The sequence below is a fragment of the Humulus lupulus genome, chromosome 7, assembly GCF_963169125.1.
Source record: "Humulus lupulus chromosome 7, drHumLupu1.1, whole genome shotgun sequence".
NCBI classification, from domain to species: Eukaryota; Viridiplantae; Streptophyta; class Magnoliopsida; order Rosales; family Cannabaceae; genus Humulus; species Humulus lupulus.
In genome coordinates, this window is record NC_084799.1 from 208,613,827 (window position 1) to 208,636,246 (window position 22,420).

Consider the following 22,420-nt stretch of genomic DNA (forward strand, 5'->3'; position numbering starts at 1 on the left):
TTCTGTATATCCGCGAGCTCTGGTCACCTATCGTGAAAGACATCGATAATTCTGCTTCCCCGAGGCCATCAATCTAAACGCTATCCGGAAATCTGGATAACATTTACCCCCCAAGGTCACGGAGCTTTGAGAGATCCGGGAGCTTGTACAATCGGTTTCTTAGACTAGGCGAGGGGGCACCTTCTGTGTTCCCGGAAGGGTTCCTTTTTCCCGCCTGAGTATTAGTATGAAAGAGAAAAAGGAATTTCTTCTGTTTGAGATCAAGTACTCAAGTGCGGCAAGGATCACGTGTCATTCTGGGAATGGTTCTGCGACCAAGACGTGTGCGTGAGGCGACTGGTTGAGGATGCGTGCGCCAGTCATCTGACTATTTGACGGTTTTTAATGGTACTCAGGGCCCGAGGTGGTGTAATGATGGGAAATAAATACTTTATTCCCATCCGAGGAGTCATAAATAGGATCGTCGCTTCCTCTCCAGCCGTTGGATCTGACGCACATGGAATGGGAAGATCGGGACCGTCCACTCGAGGAATTCGAAACGGCTTCTTCCCTGCTATAAAAACGAGGGAAAGGACCTTTCTTCCTCTTTATGCTTTCAGATTCTCCATTTTTAGGATTTTCAGATTTCCAAACCTTCGAACTCTCAGGCTTCCCAGCTTACGTTCCTCCGAACTTGCCATTTCTTTTGGTAAGTATCTGGAAACTTTTCTTTTTGATTTGGCAGTGGGTTTATTCCCCGAAGTTCCTGGTTTGAATCGCCGTTCATCTTTGCAGCTTTTACTTCTCGCGATCGTGCTGTGCAGTGATCCAGTTACTCCTTCAACCTCCACCTACCCGAATATCAGTAAGTATTTCTACTTTGCTCTTTCCTCCCAAACCTTAGGTTGTTGGTAGTTGTTAGAGTAGAGGTTTCTGCCATTATTGCTTATGTGCATGTGTGAATAGGGCTTTGGTAGGCATGTGATTGATTGTGAGTCGATAAGTAGCCTTTTCTTCGTGTTTTGGCGATTTGCGTTTGGAAAGTCGTCCCTTGTTTTGCTGTTTTAGGGCATAAGCATGAACGCCTTTAGGGTGTCTTTCTCTGGAAAAACACTTCTTTTGGTGGGCTTAGGCTCGGGGTCTGAGTCTGGTTCCTTGCTGTCCTCCGGGTGGCATGGTGCCAATCCCTCGGCAAGCTCGGTGGGAGCCTCTCCAAGCAGATTTCGGGGAGGGTCTCCCCGACGCCTTTGATACCACTAGGGTATGACAAGGGTGCTGACTGCTTAGAGTGTTTTCTTCTTTCTTTTCTTTTGTCCAGTGACGAACATCTCGAAGGAACAACTCCTTGCTGCGGGGGAGGCTGAATCTGCCCAAGAGAAGGGCTCTCCTATCGCTGGTGGAAAGGGGAAAGGAAAGGCGAAAGCGGTCGCGGCTAGCCCACCAACCTCCAATAGTTCCATCTGGGAGATGGACCAAAAACCGAACCTTTTCAGGAATTATGGCATGCTGGAGCTGTATTCCTCTGAGGCAGGCCTGAAGAACATCTCAGGTCTGATGTGGCACCGTCTGTCGGTGCTGGGCGAGTCAGCTAGCCAGAGCCACGAGGGCTTTGGTGCCTGGAGTTGGGCACACATAGTGTGCGGAGCGCACTTGCCCCTAAGGAGTTACTTCGCCAATTTCTGTGTGAAGGCGGGGATTGCCCCCTTCCAGTTAATTCCTCCCAGCTACAAGCTCTTAGCGGGGTGGTTCATCTTTTGCAAGTCCCGGAGACTGGAAGCTCCTACCCCGGAGGAGGTGCTGTACTTTTATGGGTTGAAGTCTCAGCCTATGAGGGGTCACTCAGACAAGGTGGGGTTTTACAGGCTAGAAAGGCACCCGGATGTGATGTGCCCCACTTGTCATACCGCGAGGGTTCCAGACCTCCGGGAATACTGGTTCCTGACGACTGGCTTCCCGCTGAAGAGGGTGCCAGCTCTATCTTTGGATTTCAAAATCCCTGGTAAGTGTTTCCTCTTTTCCTTTTCAACTTTGTTTCTTTGTGTTTGATTTGCCTTTTGGGAGGATCTCTAACGCTTGTATTTGATTTTTGCAGAAGTCGTTCCGCGGACACCTCGCTGCGCGGAGATGATAAGGAGGTCCAAGTTCTACGAAGGGCTTTCCGAGGAAGAGTTGAGAGTGGAGGGACTTGTGACCTCCGAATCGTTGAGGGAGTATGGGTTACTCGCCTCCTTCCAAAATATTGAGCCAGTAAGTGGTAGGGGGCAGACTCAGGTGTCGGCTGACATCCGGGAGCAGATTGCCCTGGAGCTGTCTAAGGTGATCACCCAAGCCGCTCGGGACGAAAATACTCTATCTCCTAGTTGGGCGGAGAGGTTCCCCGACCCCCAGCCGGAGGGAGAGGAGATCGAGGCTCGCCACGCCGCGGCTTACCCTAACGAAGGGGCTCCGGGGGCTAGTTCCTCCGGGAGAGGTAAGACTAGTTTTCGATTGATCCACACCCCCAGCCTGTCTGAAGTTTCCCAAACCTCTCAGATGGGGTTTGATCCTCGTTTCCTTAGGCTAGATCCGCGTAGGATACCTTTCGACAGGTACTGTGATAGGGTAGATGAGCTCCTCTGGTGTCTGAGTGATGGTAGTCTGCCAGAAGGTGTCATCATGGTTGACCCTTCTTCTCTCAGCATGTTCTTCCCGGACTTCAAGGAGTACGGGAGCTTCCTGGAGCAGGAAGCGATGTTTTGTTTTGCTCGGGGAAGGCCATCCACGTTTCTCGTGCATGGTCGTCCCTTTCAAACTTTTCTTTTTCTTGTTTCTTGTTCCCTGCTGGCGGGCTTGCTTGTACTTTTATGTTGCTGATTGTCTTGTCTTCCGCTTATCTTCTTTCTCATTTCTTGTTGGTTCGTTAACCTTGCTTTGTACGTTTCTTGCAGAGTATCCCGAAGCCAAGATGTTGGGGAGGGTTACTTTGCTTATTAAGAAGGCTGCCACCAGCCAAGACCCGCCCACGGGGAAAGGACGGAAGACCAAGGCTGGTAGGGGAGGTAAGGCTGCCTCCCCCAAGAAGACAAGTGGCGAGGCGCAAGCGTCTCCGAGGGTAGAGAAGTCCCCTGCTGAAGGGCCTTCCGAGACTATGATGGTCTCGAGTAGCAGTAGCGACGGGGAAGGGCTTGTGTTCCCCGTGAGGACAACTGGGGTGAGCAAGCGTCCCGGAGGAGATGCTGAGGGTGCTAAGAACAAACGCCTTAGACACTCTTCTCCCGGTCGAAGGCAACAACAACAGCAACGACAGCAATCACAACTACAACAACAGCAGCAACAGGAACAAGAGAGACAATCACCAACGCCGCAGCAGCAGCAACAGCAACATCCAAACCAGCAGCAGCAACAAGGGCAATTACTTCTGCTACCGCAGCAGCAAAAGCAACAGACCGGGGCCTTAATACCCCGGCTGCCTCCTCCTCCAGTCCAAAGGGGGTCCACCCTTCCGGGGTCTCCGTCTTCTCAGACAACCAATCTTCCCCTGCCTGGCCTGAAGTTCCACTTTCCGCGGAAGCCGACCAGTTTTCCCGCTGCCCTCCTGGAGGGTGTAAGACGGGCCGATAGTTTTTTGAAGAGGCGGCTAGAGGCGGAGAAGGCCGTTACTCAGGGAAGGGCAGATAACTTGTCTGCCGTGAAGAGGGCTGAGCTGGCCGAGGGGGTGAGATCTCCTCACCCGGCCGGAGCGGTTCTGGATGGTCCAGCCTTGGAGAAGAGGCTGGTGCCTAGGCTCGGACGTGCATTGGCGCCGTTCGGAGCTGAGATGATGGAGGACATGGCCCTGAGCTTATGCGAGCTCAATTCTGAGAAATGGGCCATCAGCAGCAGCAAGGATCCGCTGTTGCTGACACACGCTGTGAAGCAGCAACTGTCCGGGGTAAGCCGTCAGTTGTTATTTTTTTTTTTTTTTGGGACCATCTGTCTTTTGGTCCTGCTTTAGCTCATTCTGTTGTCTTTCCTTGCAGGCCTCTATGATCGCGGAACGCTCGTTCCGGGAGGTTGGTGCAGCTCTGGTTCAGCTGGAGGAGAGCCAACTGGCTCGCCAGGCCTTGGAAGCGGAGAAACAGAAACTGACCCAACAGGCCTTGGGGGCTTCGGAGAAGATTGATCAGGCCCGGCGCACGGCTGAAGAAGAGGCGGAGAAGAAATATCTTGCCAAATATCAAGAGTACCGGGCCAAGGCAGAGAATGAGTTTAGACAGCGGTCGGATGGGATTAAGACCGAAAACTCCAAGCTCCGGGAAGAGCTGTCCCAAGCCAAGGTGGAGAAAGATACCCTGGAAGCCCGCTTGCAATCAAAGAACGATCTCCTCCTTAAGCGGCAAGAGGAATATTCCACTCTTCAGAGTAAGCTGCACGACGAGGAGCAACTCCATAAGAGGAGTAGGGATCTCGTGTCTATGCTTCAGTTGGGGCTCGCCGAGAAGGATAAAGAGATCGGGGCTTTGCAATTCACTGCCAGGGGGCATGTGACCGAGAAGCAATCCGTGCTGAACCAAAATAGGGAGCAGCGCAAGGCGATTGATTCTCTTAAGGGGGAGCGGGATGCCTCCAAGGCCGAAATGGAAAAATTGAGGGCCCAACTAACTGCCGCGGAAGCACAGCTGGCAACCTCCGAGGCGGAGCGGTTGAAGGAGAAGGAGGATGCTGAGGTGATACTGAACAGGACTATTAATATATCGCATGTGGTCCTCATGCATCAACTCTGGAAAGTGAACCCGGAGGTGTTAGGCTATCTGGGAGATGATGCCGAAGCCATGAGGGAGAAGCTACTCGTGTGGGATCAGGGCCCAGAGGCGTACGTCCAAACTTATAACATTGACGATCGTGCTGAAGCTCCTGAGGCGGGAGATCCCGGAGAGGCGGGGACCTCTGAACCTTCTCATGACCAAATTCCTCCTTCCAATGAGCCGACTCCGTCAGCCTCAGCTGAAACAGATGCCCCCGAAGCTGCGGTCGTGGACGCTGTAGTTACCCCCAATGCTTGAAGGGGTTTTATCTTTAATTGTTTTTCATTTTGAGTTTTTCATTGCGGACAATTTTGCCATAATCATAGCATTCTCCTTTCTTTTTCTGCCGAGTTCTTTATTTATCTTTGCGCTTAGGGTAGACATTTATACGGTAGAAACTGTTGTAGGGGCGTATGGGGTTTTGGTTCCAACGGCCAAAACTTATGCACTTCCCAGTTGAAGCTTTAACGGATGATGTCTTTCCCCACGTAGTTTCTAGGTTACGAAGGTTTTCTGGTTCCAACGGCCAGGCTCCTTTCACCGTACTTTATCTTTCCTGAGGCAAATAGCCAATCCCGGGACTTGTAGTTATACTGTTCGCTGGGATTGCTAAGGTGAGTCGTTCCATTGTTTGGAACGGGAGTTCTTTTGGTGAGCGTCGCTAGACTTAAGGTTAGATCTTTGCGAAGCAAAACTAACTGTTGTTGCGAACCTCATTGTGGCTGACTTCAGGGACCTGGCATGGAGCCCTGCGAGGCAAGGCTTATTGCTGTTGGGGAAATCGCCACGCCCACCAGGTGTGATCCTGGAGCAGGGGCTTTGCGAAGCAAAGCCGGCTGTGAGTGGGGGGATCAAGCATGTCTGCTTCTGGAGCTGAAACTTGCAATGGCCATGGAGCTTGCCATGCATTATTTTGTGAGATCCGGAGTTGGAGCCTGCGAAGCAAGGCTTACAACGGTCGCGGATCCTGCCATCTTTCGCCTCGCTGGACCCGGAGCTGGAGCTTGCGAAGCAACGCTCTACAGCGCTCGCGGATCTTGGCAACTTTCGCCTTGCGGGACCCGGAGCTGGAGCTTGCGAAGCAAAGCTCTACAGCGCTCGCGGATCTTGCCATCTTTCGCCTTGCGGGATCCGGAGCTGGAGCTTGCGAAGCAAAGCTCTACAGCGCTCGCGGATCTTGCCATCTTTCTCCTTGCGGGACCCAGAGCTGGAGCTTGCGAAGCAAAGCTCTACAGCGCTCGCGGATCTTGCCATCTTTCGCCTTGCGGGATCCGGAGCTGGAGCTTTGCGAAGCAAAGCTCTACAGCGCTCGCGGATCTTGCCATCTTTCGCCTTGCGGGACCCGGAGCTGGAGCTTGCGAAGCAAAGCTCTACAGAGCTCGCGGAGAATTCTGCAAAGGACTTGTCAAGGAGCTGGGGGTGTTTTGGCGTAGCTCTATGAACGTGCATTAACCCCCAGTCCTGTCCATCGCTGGGCTACACAAGAGATAATTCTCATGATACATAATGGCAGGCATTTCTGTGGCAATTTTCACTTAAGCACATAATGCACATATGACACGTAATGCAAGCATGTTCATGGCAACAAATAAACCTAAGCTTAACAATTAGAGCAAAACAATTTAAAAACTTCAAACACAATGCTAGCACATAAGTGGTGTTCTGTGTACGTTTTGTTCAAGGGGCGTATGGCTAAGCCTTAACCATGTATACCCCCCAAGTGAGCGTGGGGTCCGGACGTCTCCGGACCGCGTGGTCACTTGTTAAAACGCAGCTTTGAACATAGGGATAAAAAGTGCGGTAAAAGCGGAGTGAATCCCTCCGTGTTTCGTTAAAATAGCCTGCTAGGCGTTAGTTTTACAACAGGGAGGATTATTTCCACATTTTTCACTTTTGTTATTTTCACCAAGGACTTCCGACTGGATGGTCCGGGGCCTACTGGTAGTAACGGCGGAGGTGCTCCGCGTTCCAGGCGCGCGGGACTTTAGATCCGTCGAGTCTCTTTAAGTGATACGTCCCATGGCCCACTTTTTCTTGGACTTCGTAGGGGCCCTCCCAGTTGGGTCCGAGGACTCCTACTCCCGGATCCTGCGTAGCAGGAAATACTCTCCGTAGGACAAGGTCCCCAACTTCGAATGCACGGCTCTGGACTCTCGTGTTAAAGTGTCGGGCTATCTTGCCTTGGTACATTTTTAGTTGGACCTGCGACTGCTCCCGGAGCTCTTCGATCATGTCTAAGGACTCCTGGAGGAGGGCATGGTTCCGGGTAGGATCGTAGGTGTCTTGCCTGTGAGAGGGGATCATAGTTTCTACTGGGATGACGGCCTCGCAACCGAAGGTCATGGAATAAGGCGTGTGCCCCGTCGAAGTTCTCTCTGTTGTGCGATAAGCCCAAAGTACTCGCGGAAGTTCTTCCGGCCAGTGAGCCTTGCATGCTTGGAGTTTTTTCTTCAACGTGGTCTTTAATATTTTGTTTACAGCTTCCACTTGTCCATTAGCCTGGGGTCTGGCGACTGCGGAAAAGCTTTTGATAATTCCATGCGAAGCACAGAAGTTCGTGAAGTGTTCACTGTCAAACTGCTTTCCGTTGTCGGACACAATTTTCCGTGGAAGCCCAAAACGACACACTATATTCCTGATGACAAAATCCAGTGCTTTTTTAGATGTGACCGTGTTCATAGGTTCAGCTTCAGCCCATTTGGTGAAGTAGTCTACCGCGACTATGGCGTACTTCACTCCACCCTTTCCAGTGGGGAGGGAACCTACTAGGTCAATGCCCCAAACGGCGAACGGCCAGGGGCTGGTCATTAGGGTAATTTCCGTAGGCGGCGCTCGCGGAACCTTGGCGTACCTCTGGCACTGCTCACACTTCCTGACATAATCCACACAATCCTTCTTCATGGTGGGCCAGAAGTATCCTTGTCGAAGGATTTTTTTGGAGAGGCTCAGCCCGGAGGTATGATCGCCACAGAAGCCTCCGTGAATCTCATGGATGACGGTGCTGACTTCGGTTCCGGCAACACACCTAAGGAAGGGTATGGACAACCCCCTGCGGTAAAGCTTTCCATCCATAACCACGTAGCGGGGAGCTTGATACTGGAGCTTCCTTGCGTCAGCTTTATCGGTGGGGAGTTCTCCGGTGGTGAGAAATCTGAGGATGGGTCCTATCCAGGAGTGGGAATGGTCGATGATGGCGTTTATCCTTCGCGTCTCAGTACTGGGGGCTTCTAAGTGCCCGATGGGGACTAAGCCATACTGTTCAATCTCCGGGTCCGTTGCAAGCTTGGCCAGCGTGTCCGCAAGTGAGTTCTGGTCCCGGGGGACCTGGCGGATTTTGTAGCCTTTGAAATGCTGCAGTAGGTCGCGGGAGAGAGACACGTAGGCAGCCATCCTTTCGCCTTTCGTCTGGTATTCCCCGGATATTTGGTTTACCACAAGTAGGGAGTCGCTGTACACTTCGATTTTTTGGGCTCCGACTTCTCTGGCCAGTCGTAACCCAGCTAACATGGCTTCGTGTTCTGCCTCGTTGTTGGATGCTGGGAATGCGAAACGGAGGGCGCTCTGGAGCTGATGCCCTTGGGGAGATATTAGGATAACCCCCGCTCCAGCTCCTTTTTCATTTGAGGCTCCGTCTACGTAGACCTTCCAGGTGGGAAGTTCCGGGACAGGATCTTCTGGGAGGTCATTCATTCCCGAGCACTCCACAATAAAGTCCGCGAGAGCTTGACCTTTTATGGAAACACGCGGTTGGTAGTGGACGTCGAACTGGCTTAGTTCCATGGCCCACTTAAGCAATCTGCCAGAAGACTCCGGCTTCTGCAGGACTTGTCGGAGAGGGTGGTTGGTGAGTACTTTGATGGTGTGCGCCTGGAAATATGGCCTCAGCTTCCGTGAAGCGATCAGCAAGCAGAGGGAGAGTTTCTCGATCATCGAATATCTGGACTCGGCGTCCAATAACCTCTTGCTTACGTAATACACAGGGAGCTGGATACGGCCATCTTCCCGGACGAGAGCGGCACTTACTGCGTGCTCAGTCACAGCTAGGTATAAGAACAACGCCTCTCCTTCGACCGGCTTGGACAGAATGGGGGCTCGGGTTAAATGTTCTTTGAGGTGTTGGAAGGCCGCTTCGCATTCGGGGGTCCACTCGAACTTCTTGTTCCCTCGCAGAACATTGAAGAAGGGGATACACTTGTCGGTGGCCTTGGATACGAAGCGACTGAGAGCAGCTATCCTTCCGGTAACGCTCTGGACATCCTTATGCTTCCGGGGGGAAGGCATATCTATGAACGCCTTTATTTTTTCAGGATTGGCTTCCACGCCGCGGGAGCTGACAATAAAACCGAGGAACTTCCCAGACGAGACCCCGAAAGTACATTTCTTTGGATTTAGTTTCATTCCGTACTTTCGGATCACGGCGAAAGCTTCCTCAAGGTCGTTACTGTGGTCCCCGGAGGTCTTGGACTTTACCAACATGTCGTCCACGTACACCTCCATGTTCCTCCCCAGTTGGTCCTTGAACATTCTGTTTACCAGACGCTGGTAAGTCGCCCCAGCATTCTTCAAACCGAAAGGCATGACCACGTAACAGTAGACACCCTTATCCGTGAGGAAGCTGGTGTGTTCCTGGTCCGCGACATGCATCTTGATCTGGTTGTATCCGGAGTACGCATCCATGAAGGATAAGAGTTCGTACCCGGAAGTAGCGTCCACCATCTGATCGATTCGCGGGAGAGGGAAACAATCTTTCGGGCAGGCCCTGTTTAGGTCCGTGAAGTCAATGCACATTCTCCAGGACCCATCGGGTTTCGGGACCAGAACTGGGTTGGCCAACCACACGGGATAGTGCGACTCCTGGAGAAAGCCTATGGACATCAATTTGTCCACTTCAGCTTTGACGGCTTCGGCTCTCACTGGGTCCAGCGGCCTCCTCTTTTGGCGAATTGGAGTTGCAGCTGGGTCTATGTTGAGTGCGTGGCACGCAACATTGGGATTAATCCCCGTCATATCAGCGTGGCACCATGCCAGGATATCCTGATTATCCTTCACAGTGGCCACGATCTTATCTCGAACGGCCGACGGCAGGTTTTTCCCCACCTGAATGACCTTGGTGGGTTCTCCCGGATTGAGGATCACCTCTTCGACTTCCTCCATCGGCTCTATTGCTTTCTCGATTCCCACTCTTGGGTCGAGTTCGTCAAAGTATGCCTCCTGAGCATCCCTAGTTTCTGGCAATACTTCCGCCAAAGGAATGGCAGCAAACGTCTCTCGGACCGTGTAGACGGCTCGGACGGAGACGTTATAACAGCTCCGTGCACTTCTCTGGTCTCCTCGGAGGGTGCCAATACGCCCATCGTCGCAGGGAAACTTCAAGCATAAGTGACGTATCGAGGTTATGGCCCCACAATCGATCAGGACCGGTCGGCCTAAGATGGCATTATACGCCGTGGGGCAGTCGACCACCACGAATGTGCTATGCTTGAAGGCACAAGCGTCGCTTTCTCCTCTGAGGGTGACCGGAAGTTGAATTTTGCCTAATGGCATGAGTGCGTCCCCATTGAAACCTTGAAGCTGGATGGGGCATGGGGCCAGGTCCGTCTCGGTCAATCCGATCGCGTGGAAGGCCGCTTTGAAGAGGATGTTCACGGAGCTTCCATTATCGATCAAGATCCGTGAGACCTTCTTATTGGCAATCTGGGCTTCCACTACGAGGGGATCGTTGTGGGGGAAGTGCACATGTCGAGCATCTTCCTCCGTGAAGGTGATGGGAAGATCCATCATTCGGGGACGTTGAGCAGGTGATTGGACCAAAGCGCACATCTCCTCGGCGTGCTCTAACTCCTTCAAGTACCTCTTCTGGGAGTTGCGGGTACTTCCGGCAAGGTGTGGTCCTCCGGAAATGGTGGCGACGTGTCCGTCAACGGGTGGCGGAGCAAGGCCGGGTGGATATGGGTTGCCTGGTCCTGGAGCCAACAAGGCAATGGGCGCCGGAGCGGGTGGAGCAGGAAGTGCTGGGAACTGAGACCCGGGAGCTTGGGGGTGGCCGGCTCCAGGAGCGCTAGCGGCCCCCCTCTGTCCCGGGGAATATGCAGCTCCGTGAACTACCCCCTGTTCGGGATAGATAATGGGTATCCTCACCCACTGACCGAGGTGTCCCGCTCTTGCCAGGGACTCGATCTCATCCTTCAGCTGAAGGCACTCATTCGTGGTGTGCCCCACGTCTCCGTGAAACTCACACCTCTTATTGGAGTCTCGCGGACGCCTTCCTCCGTGAGACACTTTCGGGGGCTTCCTGTAGTTGACCATATTACAGGTCGCCCGATAGACATTCTCTCGCGAGTCTATCAAACTGGTATATTCCGTGAACTTGGGCTCATAGTCCTTTCGGGGTTTCTTTGAATGGTCTCCCCGGTTGGAGTTTCTTCCGCTTCGTTTGCTCCGCGATTGGCTCAAATTTTGTTCTGGGGCTTCCGCTTGCGGCTGCGGCATGCCAGGAGCGATACTACATCCGGTTTGTACTGCTCCGTACCCAGAGAAATGGGTTTGACTCGGCGTCTGAGCAGACGCGGAAGGCCCATACACACTTGGAGTGAATCGGGCTCCTGGAAGCGTGAGGGCTGGTGCGGGAGCTTGCGAAGCAAAGCTCGGCGCAGTCACGGAAGGGGTTGGAGCCGGAGGAACTCCAAAGGCCTGCTGGTAGGCATCCTCAAGGTTGATGATTCCCTGAGCTTTTGACATGAATTCGGACAGTGTTTCTGCCCGTCTCCTTTGCATTTCCCCCCATAGCAGGGAGCCGACAGTAAGGCCCGATTGAAGGGCGATCAGCTTCATGTCATCGCTGACCTTGGTTTTTGCAGCAGCTTCCATCATTCTCTGAATGAAAGCTTTGAGGTTCTCAGTGGGTTGCTGCTTGATGTTGGTTAAGGAACTAACCTCCATGTCGTGGTCGCGGGCAGCAATAAACTGCCTCCTAAACACGGACTGTAGCTCCTTCCAACTGTGGATTGATCCGGGAGCTAATCTTTTCCACCAGTCCTCCGCGGACTTGGTAAGGGTGAGTGAGAAGCACATGCATTTGGCGTCCTCACTGACACGCGCCACTTGCATCATTTTATTGTATTTAGCTAGGTGGGTACGCGGGTCTGTCCTCCCATCATATAATTCTATGTGAGGCATTTTGAAGTTATCCGGGAGGGACGTTTCCGCGATCCTCCTAATACATGGTTCCGGGTCTTCCTCCTCAGAATCTGACAGGGCCCCACTTTGCTTCCGGACCAGCTTGGTCAAGGCAGCAATCTGTTCCTCGAGCCTCTTCGTATCACTTTCCGGGAGGTCACGTCCCCGGAGCTTGTCATTAATATGATTTCGGAGGTCATCTCCGCGAGGCCGGGCCTTTTCCCCTTTGGCCTTTTCATACTTGGCCTCCAACCTTCTTCTTAGGTCCACCGTGGACCAGCTATCTTCGGAGTGCGAGTTCGCAGCCCGACCGTCCTGATTGACGGAATCACTGGGGCGGTTGTTCCTTCCCCTAGGCCTGGGTGCCTTAGCACCAGGCCCTTTAGGCACAGAGTGCCCCCTTGGGGCTGAAGGACGTCTGGGCTTAGGAGCGCCAGAGACCTTCTGCGCGCGGGGGGGGCAGTCGGCCTGGTGATTCACGCCTTTAGGAGGTGCAGGGGCGTCAGCGCGCACAGGCTCTCCAACTTTTTCTTTGCCCTTGTTAGGGGCGGCTTTGGATGGTCCATCAGCGGCTGGATCCGGCATGGGGGCATCAGCACCACCTAGAACAGAGGCATCCTCGTCCGAGTCGCCTAGATCTCCGAACTTACTTTGGAGGCGTTCCATCATGCGTTGCATTCTTTCGGAGACGCGCTCCTGCTCAGCAAGCTTGGCCTTAGTGGCCACCAGTTCTTCGGCTACTTGGACCAGTTCTGGGTCCTTCTCATAGTAGCAGCCGTCCTTGTAATAACCGTCTTGGACATACTCTTCTTCGTCTTCTAAGTATGTTGTATCTTCGGTACTGACCTGATCCTGGCGGGATGTCGGGTCTTCACCTTGGTAGTCTAAGGGTTCGCTTTGCACCACATCTTCCATCACGGTATCGGGGTTGACCGTAGCATTTTTGTCAACAGCGGATTTTCTCGTAGTCACCATCTCTTTAGCACGAAGTGAATACAAAAAACGTACACAGAAAAAGAGCTGACTAACAACTTCCTACAGCTCTCAATGAAAGCACCAAAATGTTTACCGAGTTTTTCGGAAACGAATAACTAACGGAATAATTAAAAGATAAGAACTGTAGAAATGCTGAAATGTAACTAAACAAACAGCGTTTTTACGTGGTTCAGGCGTTAACAAGCCCTAGTCCACGAGTCGATGTTATTATAATTGAAAAAGGTTACAGTAAGATGGCTGGTGCACAAGAACTTCACACACTCACAGTGTTTCTCTCGGGTTCTCTTGAAGAAGATGAAGCTAGAGAGATTTTAGTAGAGTTTTTGCTATATCCTTTTTTCGTCCCCCTTCTTGTAAAATGAAAGGGTCTTTATAGCTAGGGTTTTGGATTAGGGTTTTTCTCTACGTACATGAGTCTTAATTACACCAGCCATAAATAGGGATACAATTACTGTAGTAGCATGGCTACAAGACTCTATGTGGGTATATTTACGTGAAAGTATGGGGAACACACAAAGTCAGCCGTCTTTTCCAAGTTGTCAGCGGAACAGTAGGCGAAAAGGTACCCTTAGGCGTGCTGGGATGTGTGCGGCTTTGACCTGACGGGCGTGTCAGGCGGGATCCTGTGTCAGGCGGATATCATTCCAAATATGCCTCCTCCAGGACTCGACCGTTTGGCTTTGTTCCGTGCGAGGCACGGAACTGCTTCCGCGGAGACCACTCGAAGAGCTTCTCCTGGAAGGAGCTTCCCCGGAGGATACCCCTTCGGGAGTCCGGGAGAGTTGACGAGTTTCCGTATTGTGTTTGCTTGGAAGAGTAATCCGGACACCAAGCGGGAGAGGTGAAGCCTTTCTGTATATCCGCGAGCTCTGGTCACCTATCGTGAAAGACATCGATAATTCTGCTTCCCCGAGGCCATCAATCTAAACGCTATCCGGAAATCTGGATAACAGATATAATGGAACAGTTATGGCTTACTTGATTTGTTGTATATATGTGATGAATATAGGTTTATTTAAATTTTGGGAAATATGATAGAAATAGGGGAAATGCTGCCCAATTTTTTGTAAGATTTAGTAATTTGAGAATTATGAATGTTTGATTGATTAATTGGTTTGTTGTGTTCATGTGATGAATATATGTTTATTTAAATTTTGAGAAATATGATAGAAATAGGGGAAATGCTGGTCAATTTTTTTTAGGATTTAGTAATTTGAGAATTATGCATGTTTGATTGATTAGTTGGATATTTTTGTGTATACCATGTGCTATATAGATGCACATTTTAAATTTGGGAAATGTGATAGAAATAGGGGAAATGCTGCCCAATTTTTTATGGACATGTTGTTTCCTTTATTTACTTGTCAATTAAGTAATCCACGAACTTAATTGTTAATATTTGTTGCTTTGATTGTTTATTTTTTTTGTTGTGTGAAGTTTGACAATGGATAGAGATTGGATGTCAGCGGATAGGTTATCCATGAAATATAGGAATGGAGTTGAGTTTTTCTTGGAATTTTGTGCAAGAAATACTCAATCTCCTAATAGTATTCCTTGTCCATGTGTTAAGTGTGGTAACGTTGTGAGGATGCTAATTTTTAAAATAAAAGACCACTTATTTAGGAATGGAATCGACAAAAGTTATAAAGTATGGTTTTTGCACGGTAAAAGAATGAAAGGGACTGATGAGGGACTATCTAAGAATAATAAGTATTTTGATGTTTATTATGAAGTTGATGATGTTGCAGAGATGATTGATGATGCACAATATGAATCACATGTGGATGCAATTAAATTTCATTCAATCTTAGAAGATGCTGAGAAACCTATTTTCCCTAATTGTACAAGGTTCACTAAATTATTAGCACTGCTTATGTTGTATAACTTAAAAGCCAAACATGGGTGGAGTGATAAGGGAATGACAGAGTTGTTAACATTTTTAGGAGAATTATTACCCGAAGGTACGGGATGAATGGGCTGAATTAGTTTTGGCATGTCTTGCTTAGCAAATGAGCAAGTTGGTGAGGAAATTTTAGTTAAATGAGGTTTTATACGTAGAGATTTAGAACACAAGTCTCCCTATATACATAGATTAACATTGAAATATGAATTACTTTTGTAGATTTGAACAGAAAAGTTAACTTTAGATAAATGTTTAAAAAATTTATACAGTTGTTTTTCTGTTTCTGCTGCTTTTTTTCTATTTTTGCTGCTGTTTTTTTAATAAGAATAGGCCAGGGAAATTGGCATAAACATTTGCAATTTCCCTGGTTAATACTTTATGTGACAGTTCCCAACTGATGCAAAAAATACTCGTTTTTAACATTTGTGGCAGTGGGCCATTGACGCAAAACGCCAGGCATTTGCGTCAGTTGAGGGAGAAGAAAAAATAAAGAAAAGAAGAAGACAAATTTTTTTTTTTTTGATGAAAGTGTGGTTTATAGAGCAATCCTGCGACCGCAGGAATCACCTTCTGCGGCCGTAGGACCAAAGAGTTGGGAAAAATGGGTGAAATCCTGCGATCGCATGAAGAGCATGTTGCGGCCGCAGGATCAGAGATCTAGGCGAAAGTAGAGCAATCCTGCGACCGCAGGAAGAGTGTTCTGCGGCCGCAGGTCCATAGGTATATTGAGGACAAATGCCTGGCATTTGCGTCAGTGGGGCACTGCCACAAACGCCAGATTTGTGACAGTGCCCCACTGACGCAAATGTCTGGCGTTTGCGTCAGTGGGGCACTGCCACAAATACCAGATTTGTGACAGTGCCCAACTGACGCAAATGCTACTCTGGTTTGCGTCATGGGCAATTGCGTCACATATTAAACTGACGCAAAAACTCAATCGTGATAGTTATAAACTGATGCAAATTGCCTTTTTTGTTGTAGTGAGGGAAACAAACAATTCCGAAAATTATAATAAACGGAAACAACTAATTCAACCAATTTATCTTTTAAGAAAAAGATATTTCTATAAAAATGTCAATTATAAGATTTACAGTATGTAATCGTTTGGTACTTTGTGTTTTGATCGAGTACAAATTTGGTACCCTCTATTACAAATATTTATCATCAGGTACTCTGTAATTGTAAAATAAATAAAAAATTTTGCTTGACTTTGGACATAAATTTTTCATAATACCTTAATGACATCTACTATAAATCCTTAACTAATTAGAATATATAGGGAATATGCGTATTTGGTACCCTATGATAGTTTTTTTTTAATCACGTACTATAATGTTTATTTGATCAAATTTTAATTATTGAATTTAAAAAATCTTAATGCCAACAAAAAAATTATTTATAGATATATTATTAAATTAATGGTTCGAACAATTAAAATAAATAATTTCTCATTTTAAAAGAAAACTAAATAGCAAAATAAGAAAAAATATATATATTTATATCATATTTTATTATTACATATATATATATTTGAAAAAACAAAATACTTTAAATGACAAAGTAAATAATTTATAAAAAATAAAAAAATAAATTTAAGCACATAAATATTTTTAGTGCATAGTTTTGCAAACATAATTGACGACTTTTTTAGATCACTTCATTATTATATAAGAGAACATTTAAGTTTTGTCAATAATGTAAATTTAGACTAATTAAATTTAATCCTTAAATCGAAAATGTAAGATATTTGTATATATATATAATGTAGACATACATTTTAATATATAATGCAATAGTAATTAAACATATATATAATTCAAATAAAAAAATTATTTATAAAACCTTCAATCGAGTGTGTGCATGATAAATTGGAATGTTGGAACATGTATATTAAGGTTTAGCGGTGACATGTGCATTAATTACTTATATACATTTTTTTAAAGTGAAGTCACATTCCCAACTGCCCACATATACCTCATTAATTTCCTTTTAAATCTACCTAGTTTTAATATATTAAAAAAAAAGTCGTCACTGTCTTTAGGGGACAATGGATAATTGATCACTAAAAATAATAATAATTTATTTTAATTTTATATAGAAGAATAATTGAAAAATAAGTTTAATTGCCAAGAATGAACACAAGTTGTATATTATATAACAGATCGAAGACTAAAGTTGGTTTCTCAATTATAATGTGAAGCAAGACTAATTTTCTATTTTTAAAAAAAATTCGATAATTCGAACATTTTAAGGTTTAAAACCTTAAAACGAGTGCATGTGTGGCTAAGTTTTTTTACATGTTTATAAAACGCAAAGTGAGGAAAAAGAACTGGACAATTCGAACATTTTAAGGTTTACCCTACGTCATCAAATTTCCTTTTAATTAAATCGCCTGTATCTGTATTCTTTTGGGAACAATTAGTGGATAATATCCCTTTTAAATTAAATAATGTTGTGAATATTTTGGTTATAATTAATAGAAAGATGTTTAACTTTAAATACTAAAATATGATCCAATACACACCTACCTAGACAGCCACTAAATTATATATATAATTCATGTATATGTGTACGTCCACTAAAGTATTACTAAAGTATTCTAATTCATTACTACTGAATTGGATCCATTCTTATTTTAAAATTGAGTGAGTAGTTGTAAGTACGAAGCTCTATAAATACATAATCTGTCCTATATCTATATATATATATTATAAATATGAATTTATATCAATGAAAAAAAGAAGATAAAAATAAATTAATATAATTTTTAAATAAAATTAAGTAAACGTTAATTTATATATATATATATATATATATATACGGACATGGTGTAAGTGTCGTGTGTTGTCCTCCATCTAATATAATTATATATTTTTAAAAAAAAAAAGGACTTTTAGCCGGCATACACTTGGAGACAAGCTTTTTCACAGTGATTTTATGACGTTTTTTTTGTGTGAGATAGAAAAGTGGTTTTGAGTAGATTGTGGATTTATGGGGTTTATTTTGAGAAAGAGAAAACAGTGAGTTTGAGTTTGTTTTTGAAGATTGGAAGTTCACATTTTTTAGTTGCCTTTAGGCGTTTTAGATATATAAGAAAGTGAGTTTGAATTATTAATTTTTGGCATTAGTTTAAGGGAATGACATCTATTTTCTAGTGGGTTTTTTCTAGATAGTGAAAAGTGGGTTTCATTTATGAAGTTGTCGATGTTCATGGTAGTTCGACAACCATTTTTGGGTAGTTGTGGAGGCTGTGTTTTGGTATTTTGTCGGTCCTGTTAGGCGGATATCGCAGGGGGTAAGATAATTGTTTTTCTTTTATCTTTTTGAGAGATTGAAAAGTGGGTTTGAGTCATGAAGTTTTGGTAGTGACTTCTGGGTATGACAACTACTTTTCCATGGTTGTAGAGATTGATGTTTGCTCTTTTCGAGTTTCTGTTTGGCGGATAAGTTAGGCAGATTAGATAGGGAGTGAAATTTTGTTAATAAATTTTGTAAAGGAGGAATTCATTCGGGCTTGGGACGTGTAGAGATACCTCTTGCAGTGGTCTGGTTTTGTTGTAAACCGACAACATCTCAATCTACAAAATTAGTAGAGTACGTTATTGGAATAATTCAAAGAGGTGACTTTTATAATGCCTAGTTAAGTCATTTCCTTTTAAATATACTCAATTTTAATATAATACTAATAAAAATAAATAAAAAGTCGTCTCTCTGTTTTGGGGACTATAGGTTAATTTAATTAAGCCAATATTATTTTGATTAATAAAATGTTTAACTTCACTACAAAAAAAAGGGGTTTTAGCGACGACTTAAGTCGTTGCTAATTCCCAAAATATCGTCGCTAATACCTTTAGCGACCACACATTCGTCGCTAATTGTCGTCGTTATATGCTGGTCGCTAATTGTTTTTAATTAGCGACGAACTTTCTAATGTCGTCGCTATTTCTTATAGCGACGACAAGTTGTCGCTAAAAGTTCTATATTTTCGTCGCCATTAGTTTGAAATTACCTTTTACCATTGGAATATTGTTGGGAATTAGCGACAACATGTTGTTGCTAAAAGTCCATATACATATATATTTTTTAATTTTTTTTTTTAAAATTTTTAAAATTTTTTTTTTTAATTTTTTTTTTTTGGTAATCATTAAAGCACTATTATATATACTTAAAAAAAAAATTCATTAGTCAATATATATACTAACACATTTTTTTTGCTAAAAGATTTGAAATAGACATAAATTTAATTATGCACAAAATTATATTTTTACTATAAATATTCTTATGACAAAGTAACTATCATAGTAAAATTAAAATACATAAATATAAATGTTTTTAACTAGGTGTTGTAGGATCGACACCATGACCTTGCTGAGAAGATCCAGATCCCGAGACTCCACCAATCCTAGCCAAGTGCTCCTCTATGGCTCGGAGTCGCTCCCTCACCTCTTGCATGTCTTGTGCGGTAGGAGGTGGTTGGGCTGGTTGAGGTACATCAGCCGCTTCACAATTCGCCCTCGTGCGAATCCTACGACCAAGGCCCGGCTGATAACCTCGACGACGTCCAAAGATAGTCTCAACAAGAATAACGTCATCCTCTTCTCTCGGGATAGTACTTGAAGCAGAGGCGCTCGTAGATGATTTTGACTGCAGAGTGTCACGTATCTCCATCATCTTTTCCTGTATCACACAATTTTCAAGAATATTAGAACACAATAAAGTAAGAAAATCATAAAATATAAATTTACTTACATAGTTATCCTTTGCTGCCTTGCTCACCCAACCTTCCCCGTCTATGTACTTAGTCGACATCCAAATCTCTGGAACCCCAGCAAGACACCCAGTTTGTAAATCACGCTACAATACAAGAAGTTTGAAAAAAATTAAGAAAAAAAATCATTATAAAAAAACATAAATAACAATTATGTAAAAAAGAAAGTACCTTCTTGTAACGAAGGGCTGGCGTAGACCGTGAACCCTGCACGCTTCTCTGTTTTTGTTTTGCACGGTTCGCAGAGTTAGTCTCAGAACGCTTCTGCAAAGAACTTGTGTTAACCATATGTTAAATTAACAAAAATAAATTAAAAAATAATATTTTTGTGAATACCTTCACTTCAGGGCGATCAAAATACTGGAGTGCCTTCTGCCATTTCTCCATGCCCAAACCATCAGGAGGATGTGCTCGACCATTCTTTTTTAAATGAGTGGACAAGTCATTCTTCCACTCCGAGTAACGATCAGCGCACGACCGTTGAATGCCCAAAAGAATGCCGGGGAGGTTCTCTGAGGCATATCGACTTCGACCAATGTCGAATAAATCACCCTGAATCAAAAAAATAAAATAAATTAGCTAGATTTAATACTAAAGTGAACCCAATAAAAAAATTATAGAAATAAATTACCTCTAGACGAGGAAGTATGCGATCCCTAACTTCGCTGGGTAATTTATCCCATCGGTCGTAGTCGGGATCGGCATATTGTCGAATGAGAATGCCGATCTCTCTAGAGAAATGTTGGGAATAATCACCAATTTCTTTGTAAGTCTTCCCTCGAACATCCCACTCCAGTGGTAGTGGTCTACCTAATGCAACTCTAGCTTCTCGAGTTGAAAACCCTTTGTTGATGCCGCGCCTTTTCGTTTTAGTCGTCACTATTATTTCTCAAATACATATAATTATTATATACACATAAATAAATTAATTCAATATATTCATCCAAAAAAATAATAATTGCATGTGATACCTCTCTCACAATCAGCCTGGATCTGCATTGGATCTGGAGGAGGATCTACCCCACCATCACCTTCGTGATGTTGCATAGCCGCAGAAGACATATCTAAGCCTCTGATCAAAAACACAACTCCATAACCAAACATAAGGCTTCAAAACAATGGGTCATCATTAATATTTCATAATAGTGGGGATTTACTCAACATGACTTGTAATAATATACCTTAAAGTCACCAAGTCAAATTGTTCGAAACACTCAAAGCCACCAATCCACCAAATCAATCAATCTAAAACAATCAAATTTGAAACAAAATTAATACTATAAATAGATTAGAAACCAAGTTCAAACATGTATACATTTCTAACTAAAAATCTCAACACACCAACTAATAACACTCTTTAAAATAAACCATAAATCATACTCTACACAGGATAAGAATTTGATTTAAGCACACATATACACAAAACAGAACAAGCAAGAACACAAAACCAGCAAGTCCAAGTGTTTTTATTATTATAGTTCCAAAAGGAAATACCAAACCGAATACAATAATAGATTTTTGTTTAGAAAGTCCACACCATCTATAACTATAACATATAGAAAATATGACACCAAATAGCTATAACAATATAGAAAATATTGTTTACTGAGCATTCCCTATTTATTGTCAACAATTAAATCACCAAATAGCTAAACACACAACCCTACAATCAAAATTCTCAAGCAACACTCGTTTTGGAACAACACACTAATGTATAATTTCTTGCAACGGACTGTTTGAGAGAAATGAATTGAGCTTCAATAAGTAGAAACTAGGATCATTAACCAAACTGTCCTAATCACTTAAGTGATTAATAAAAACCATTCATAATCCTTGTTCGAGCTAAAGCCCACATAGAGCATGAATGGGGTTTCAATCAAATAGAAAGAAAAAAAAAGCATGATTTAATGGTGAAAAACAATGACAATCATGCCTAACCATACTTGTTATCACTAGATCCAAACAACATCAAACCTCTCAAGTTGCGCCATGCCGTGCTAGCCAATCCATGCCTAATATTACGTCGAAGTCCTTGATCATTAGCTCTATCAGGACTCCTTCTAGTTCTATATCCTCAATCTTGATCGGTACGCCTCATACTATTCGTGATGATAGAACTACTTTGCCCGAAGGCAACTCGGTTACAAACCTAGTTCTAAATCTTTCACTAGGTCTGTCTAGTTTTTCTATCATTCCTAACGAGATATACAAGTGAGTGGCTCCTGAATCAAATAATACATAGCATAAATTATTGAGGATAGAAACCTGACCTATGACCACCTTGTTGCTAGCATCAGCCTCTCCTTGGGTTAAAGCAAAAACCCTAGCAGGAACCATCTTTTCATCCTTCTTCCCTTCTGGATTTTGCTGAGGACAGTCTCTTTTACGATGCCCTTCTTGACCACAGTTGAAACACTCCTTGGTGTTGGCGTGGCATTCTCCAGGATGCTTCTTCTGACATTTGGCACATGGCGGGTATTCCACGTCGCCCGACCTATTTCCCCCATTATTTTCTCGTGCCCTTTTATTGCTGTCAGATTGCTTGTTGTCAGGATGCCGTCTTTTCTGGCCGTTACCGTTGTTGCCTGATTGACTGTTGCTGGATTGATTATTTCCATTATGGTTGTTGTTGTTCCGACTGGCCTGAGGTTGGCTCTGCTGTCTAGGTTCCGGCTTGCTGGCTTCTTCTTTGCTTAGATTGGCCTGCAACCTTTCTACTTCGATTGCCGTCTCAAGCACGTCAGCATATGTTGTGTTTCCTGGGTTTGCTAGTTTAACCCCCATCTCGATCTTCGGGCGAAGTCCTCTAACAAACTTGTTCACCCTCAGATAATC

At 45.1% G+C, this 22,420-nt stretch overlaps 1 protein-coding gene across 1 annotated transcript; it reads right to left on the bottom strand.

Annotated features, from left to right (window-relative positions):
* Positions 1-19,149: 19,149 nt before the first annotated feature.
* Positions 19,150-20,747, bottom strand: LOC133792696 (uncharacterized). Its single transcript, XM_062230600.1, has 4 exons — positions 20,217-20,747; positions 19,922-20,137; positions 19,757-19,849; positions 19,150-19,671 (listed from the first exon to the last, which is right to left on the bottom strand). The coding sequence occupies exons 2-4, from the start codon at positions 19,970-19,972 to the stop codon at positions 19,150-19,152; spliced, it is 666 nt and encodes a 221-aa protein (XP_062086584.1). The 5' UTR covers positions 19,973-20,137; positions 20,217-20,747.
* Positions 20,748-22,420: the final 1,673 nt, after the last annotated feature.

What these genes read in the sequence shown, in the direction of transcription:
- LOC133792696 (XM_062230600.1), bottom strand. Translation starts at nt 19,972, where the DNA reads ATGGAGAAATGGCAGAAGGCACTCCAGTATTTTGATCGCCCTGAAGTG. An exon ending in TTGATCGCCCTGAAGTGAAG is followed by an intron (nt 19,850 to 19,921) that starts GTATTCACAAAA and finishes AGTTCTTTGCAG; the next exon opens with AAGCGTTCTGAGACTAACTC. An exon ending in CAGCCCTTCGTTACAAGAAG is followed by an intron (nt 19,672 to 19,756) that starts GTACTTTCTTTT and finishes CTTGTATTGTAG; the next exon opens with CGTGATTTACAAACTGGGTG.